Source organism: Nannizzia gypsea, genomic scaffold (assembly GCF_000150975.2).
Source record: "Nannizzia gypsea CBS 118893 supercont1.7 genomic scaffold, whole genome shotgun sequence".
Taxonomy (NCBI): domain Eukaryota; kingdom Fungi; phylum Ascomycota; class Eurotiomycetes; order Onygenales; family Arthrodermataceae; genus Nannizzia; species Nannizzia gypsea.
In genome coordinates this window covers 575,201-580,812 of record NW_003345195.1, presented here as the reverse complement: position 1 = coordinate 580,812, position 5,612 = coordinate 575,201, and the positions used below count along the sequence as shown (strand labels likewise).

General features: G+C 46.5%; 2 protein-coding genes across 2 annotated transcripts; both read left to right on the top strand.

Moving 5' to 3' along the window:
* Nucleotides 1–46: 46 nt before the first annotated feature.
* Nucleotides 47–676, top strand: MGYG_07506 (hypothetical protein; the record flags this gene model as incomplete). Its single annotated transcript, XM_003170213.1, has 2 exons — nt 47–181; nt 335–676. The coding sequence occupies 2 exons, from the start codon at nt 47–49 to the stop codon at nt 674–676; spliced, it is 477 nt and encodes a 158-aa protein (XP_003170261.1).
* A 1,108-nt stretch (nt 677–1,784) lies between these two features.
* Nucleotides 1,785–2,435, top strand: MGYG_07505 (hypothetical protein; the record flags this gene model as incomplete). The annotated part of the gene is made up of 1 exon (XM_003170212.1): nt 1,785–2,435. The coding sequence occupies one exon, from the start codon at nt 1,785–1,787 to the stop codon at nt 2,433–2,435; it is 651 nt and encodes a 216-aa protein (XP_003170260.1).
* Between the last annotated feature and the right edge of the window lie 3,177 nt (nt 2,436–5,612).

Sequence of the window (5,612 nt, the reverse complement as noted above, 5' to 3'; positions counted from 1 at the left end):
TTCCTACAGCCCAGAAAAAGACATTCCATCCCAGTCAACACAGTTGATGTTGACATCAAGTGTACAGACCACAAGCAGGACTAGTGTGAGCACTGTTACTCGCACCACTACAGAGTCGTCCACCTCAACTTCATCGTCATCTTCATCATCCTCATCTTCATCCTCTTCTACATCTTCTTCTGTAGGGCTACTACTCCTCCCCCCAAGAAAGAGACGGATTTCTTTTCTTTTCTCATCTGCTTTGATTTGAAAACTCCGGCTTTTTTATTTTGTTTGAAACTTGTTAATTGAATTCGAATATCCCTGGACTAACGTTTTCTGATACAGTCCAGAGGGAGCTATAGGGGAGACGCGGATACTGGTGGAGAGTGATGATGATGAGGAGATGCGTTTTGCAAACGACGAAGCGCCAGGCGACAAAGACGACAACGACAACAATAACAATAATGCTGAAAATAAGCAGGAACCCGTTGAGGTGGCGAACGAAGCCGCCGAAGACAAAAAGAAGCTAGGCCTTACTACCACGTATGATGGATTTGGGATATGGGGCTGGGTCCTGTGTCTAATCATTAAACGCAAGAAGCCGATGGAAACTTCTCAGAAAGCGAACGTTGGGGAGACGGCTCTGATGGAGGAGTGGATATGCACTCAAGCACCACAAGAATACGACGAATAACGGTGATACTATGAACTCCTTCCTTAAAGAGTTTTTCCTACATCTTACTCCGTTTTTTTTTAATATTTTCAGAAACATGTTGAACTCTGGTTTGGGATTCAACGGTTCGCCAAGCCCACTTTAACACTCACAACGTATATTGAAGCAAGGGATAGGGATCCAGCACTATGCGGGTTATGCAAGCCGCTATGTTGCACAGGAAGTGGGAGCCAAGAGAACGCATCTTCATACTCGTTCTTCATCACGCCACGCCTGCCCTACGAAGTCTTGTCAATCCGGGGAGGGGGAATCGTCGGAACGTTGCTCCGTTATGGAGAATGCAAATCGACGTTACTCAGCTGAAACCCGGAACATTCGAAATGCGCTCTCACCTCTACTTGACGCCGTTACAATGATGGTGGGTAAAGTGAACAGGGGAAGAGATTACTATGGGAGGCTCGAAACTTGTCACACCTCGACGTCCGTCCTGTTCACATGAGGGGGGGAATGTTGCTCAGGGGGGCCTGCAAAGACTGTGACAGTTTCAACTGGAGCGCACGCAAGCAAAAACCGTTACGTACAAACATGCCTTGACATGGCGCTAAGCAACAGAAAGGAGAACCAGTGAAGAAAATTTTTCTTCCGACGAACCACTTCACCCTGACCACTTAACTTAGTATAACCGAAAACTCCATAAAAATATGGGATCGTCAGCTGCCTAGGTCACAGCGACAAACTCCCCGAACGAAAGAAATTAAAAGTCGCCTTCCAGAAACGTTAGCCCCGTTTTAAGGCTGGTTTTTCAAGGGCGAACTTCAACGGCTATGAGAAATCCCAGTCCGCCCTCCTCCACTAACTATTTTAGCAGAGAAGAGGTATGTCTGGAGTTGCTAGTTAAGGGGGCCAATCGCAACGCTCCACGGCTCTCTAACTAATTTAACGAACTCATGGGTGAACGCAGATCAGCCCTTTTTTTATTTTTTCAAAGCAAACAAACCACGTTTCTCAACACGCTTGTCAAACGAACCTGATGGCCAATTGAAACAAGCGACGAGTGTTCTGAGGCACAGCCGAGCAACGCAGATGTACATGGGCCTCCTTTTGTAACGCAGCCTCAGCTAAGAAAGACATGTTCGCTGACGCAATTCAGCCCTCGATTTCAGGAGAATATAATAATATGTGTAATAAAAGATTACTTTACCACCATCCTTGCTCGTCGGCAGGAGCTCCGTTGCCCTCATATGGTCATCGACAGTATCCGGCGATCTGGTCACCTAATGCCGAAATAAAAGACCGATCACTTATATGCAGGGAGCGCTTGCGACTGCATGACTTGGGCGAAGCGCCCGGAACAGGGTACATGTTGCATTGCATGGCTAGAAGGCCCAGCCAAGCGCCCACACCGATAAATTGTTACTGCATCGATACCATACCACCCAACAGTGAACGAAAAAGGAAGATGGAGATTTTCTTCAAGGCAAATGCCGGCGCCATGCCTCGGCCTACGCTGCATGAAATTCGTCTATTAAACGCCTCAAAGAAGAAAAGACAATGTCTGTGTGTAGGCGTTGTGAAATTAAGAATCAAGAACTTGGAAAAGCGCAAGAGTTCGGTCCCGAGAACGCCGAAGCGGGCAATGAGACGGATGAGCGAGAGTGAGAGAGGAACGGATCCCCTGTCGGAAAAGGCCGATAAGATTTCTCCAAACGAACGCCAAACGACCGAGCCCATCTCGCTGAAGCAGCTTCTTTTTCACCTTTACCTTTCTTCGCAAGGCTAGATGACTAGCTAGTCAGTTAATTAAACGAAAGAGCCCCTCCAATTGTCTCGCCCTTCTCTCTCACTATGCCCTTTTGTTTAAAAGAAAAATCATCTCCTCCCTGTTTAAGATTTCGATCTCCGTCATTAGTTATTAGTCGGGATTAGTGGGGAAAAAAAGAAGGACGTATATATTTAATAAAATAATTCCTTCTGTCTGGGCCAATGGCCTCGAGTTACACTTTTTTTAATCAGCCAATCAGAGAATTTCGAGCGCTGCCACGGCGTCAAACTAGTAGTCTGGCCTGGCAAGGAAAAAGGCACAAAAGTAGGTACCCCTTAAGTAAGTATCATGAGGTGCATATCGATCTCTCACCCTTTTTTTTCTTTTGTACATATCGTGCAGAGTTTCAGCCCTGTGCAAATGTGTAATATTATGCCATCCTTATGTAAAAAGCTGGCGCACTCCAAAACGGGCAAAGTTCGGCCGTAGCAGAAGCTTACTTGGGGGGTTGTCCCGTTCTTTTTTACATCAAGGCGGACAAGGCTGAAGAAGAAGGGGAGCGCATCTTGCTGTGTAAGTTGAGCTGCTCGGGAGGCGCGAGGCTAGAATACTGGCTCGAGGGTTGCCTAGGGCCAGGCCAGACATGCTGCAGTGAGACAGAGAGGCGTACAAAGAAAGGAGAGACAAGAGGCAGAAACATAGGGAGAGTGAGATAAGTAAGGTTGATGGGTCGGCGTATGCTCCCCTTTTATTTCTACATACGTACATATGCATGGTTGCACAGAGTACGGAACGAGAATAAACTGCATAAGAAACGAGCGAAAAAAAGGACCGAAGCGACGACGGAAGACGTGGATGAATATGGAAGTGGAAAGGTTATAGATAATGCATGCGGTTAAGGTAAGACGGCGTGCCTGCAGAGAGCTCCATTGAAGCAGACACCACTGTGTAACCAAGGCTGAGGGAAGAGCCCGGGGATGCTACATACACTACAATGCACCCATACGCGTATGTACATATATGTAACATCCCTATACATAACATAGCAGGTATGCATAAGGTAGCCCACTCCTCAGGAAACACGGAGAGAGACAGGCGGACGGACAGGCGCTGCTCGGGCGCCATACATCGTACAGCGTGCATCATGCGGGACGCAGAAAAAAAAAGCCACGACTCGTAAGTCCGTCTTGTCCTGTCTGTCTGGGTGCGCAGAGCGGCTGAGTGTCCTCTGCTCCTCCTTCGTTCTTTCATCCTTTTCTTTTTTCGTCCATCTTTCATCCCCATCCTCCCTCCGTGCATCCATTGCCCCCTTCGTTCGTTTTTTTCTCTGTCCCGAGCTCAAGCTCAAAGCTCCATTTGGCTGAAACGGCAGAAATTTCGTGCAATATTGCGTTAAATATCATAATTTATGTAGAAACACTGTCGTGCTCGCCTGATGTCTTGCGGTGAGCTAGCTGAAATGTGCAGGGCGGCCGATGATATCATCCGGGATGCATAGTATGTATAAGTCGGTTAATTAAGTACGGGGAAGAGCGATATACTTGGTTGAGATATCAATTGGACCAGGATGTCCAACTCCGATTCCGATTTAAGCATCTTGCTTCTTTCAGCCTGAGCAGGAAGAGACGATATATCCATTATTAGATACGGATGACGAAGCGAGAAGAATGCAGTGAGACATCGGCGAACTTCGAGATAGATAGATACCCAGTGTTACTCCGTACTCCGTACTCTATTAAAAAAGATAAAAAAAAAAGGTCGGCGTCTGGGGATGGAGCATGGAAATGCAAGTATGATGCATGGCCCATGTATGGGGGTTTCTTGGTGATGAAAGTGCCACCTGATCCGGTCAGTTACATGAGAGATATCAAGCAGTTACATTGAAATGCGGCTCCCGTCGAGATAGGGTGGATGGCCAGGCGCTTCTCCATCTTTTCGTCCTCTTTATCCTTTACTTTTTGTCTGAAAAGAAGGCGACGGATGGGGATGGACGGAGGAACGACGGACCATGAAGCGGGCAATTCTCGCCTATTCCTCACTTAAACGACCAAAAAGGCAAAAAAGGAATAATAAGATTATATCATTATTGGGTGCTGATATCACTATTCTCGTGATTATTTATTATTATTATGACCTGTGCTCTGCTCTGTCCTCTCTCTGGCCGAAGGGGAGCATGGACATCATTTACTTTATCTCTGATTGCCGTTTTCTGTATACTTACTTACTACAAACGGACGGACCAAAAGCGTCCATGCCAAAAAAAAAATAATCATGATGGTAAAAAGCCATGACGTCGAAAAGCGTTGCGCCTGACCGTGCATCAAATGTTGCCTCTGTCTGGTCTCTAACAAGTAACAGGTAGTGAAATAGTAACTCCGTCTACTCCATAGTGGAGGTGAAACAGCTCTTCTCGTCCGCCCTCTTTTGGCTCATCCTCCTGCGTCTTCCTTCGTCTTCCTTTTCCCGAGACGGTGGTTATGCTTATGTACGTACGTGCTTAAGTAACTAAGTATAACATCGAAAAGGGAGAACGCAGATGTGAAACCCGCCAGTTTGTCTGTTGCAGCTGCAGCTTTTTCGTCTCTTCTGCCTCTCTTCTGCCTCCTCTTCTTCTCGTCTCCTTCCCATGGTCCCGCAATTAACTTTTTTGCAAAAAAAAAAAAAAAAAAAAAAAAAGGAAAAAGGAAAAAGAAAGGAAGAGGAAGGGGAAAGGAGGAGACAAAAAAAGGAAGAAAGCAGAGCGAGTCCATCCATCTCTCACTCTGCTGCTTCTCACCCCTGCATGAAACGCTAGCCGAGCGCGGCAGGGGCAAAAAGCAAAGAAAAAGGGAACAGGAACAGGAACCAGGAGAAGCAGACGGAGAGTCGCCTTGGTTTGATGGGCTGAACTGAAGAGCTGCGACTTGTTATGTCATCATGTCCTTTGGTTCCCTGTTTTTCCCTGCTTGGCTCTCTATCTTCTTTTAAGCTATCGGCTTATTGATGTTCGGTATATCTATCTTATTTTTCGTTGTGTATTGTTCTATTTGTCATTGGATGGTTTCTTCTTCTTGTTCTTCTTCTCCTCTACTCATGTACGGAGTATATATATATTTCGAAGCAGCTATGTATTAACCTGTCGGGAATATGCGACGGAGAACAAGGGCAGGCTCAGCAGTGAATTAAGCTGCCCGTTTCTTGCTGTCGTTGTCGTCC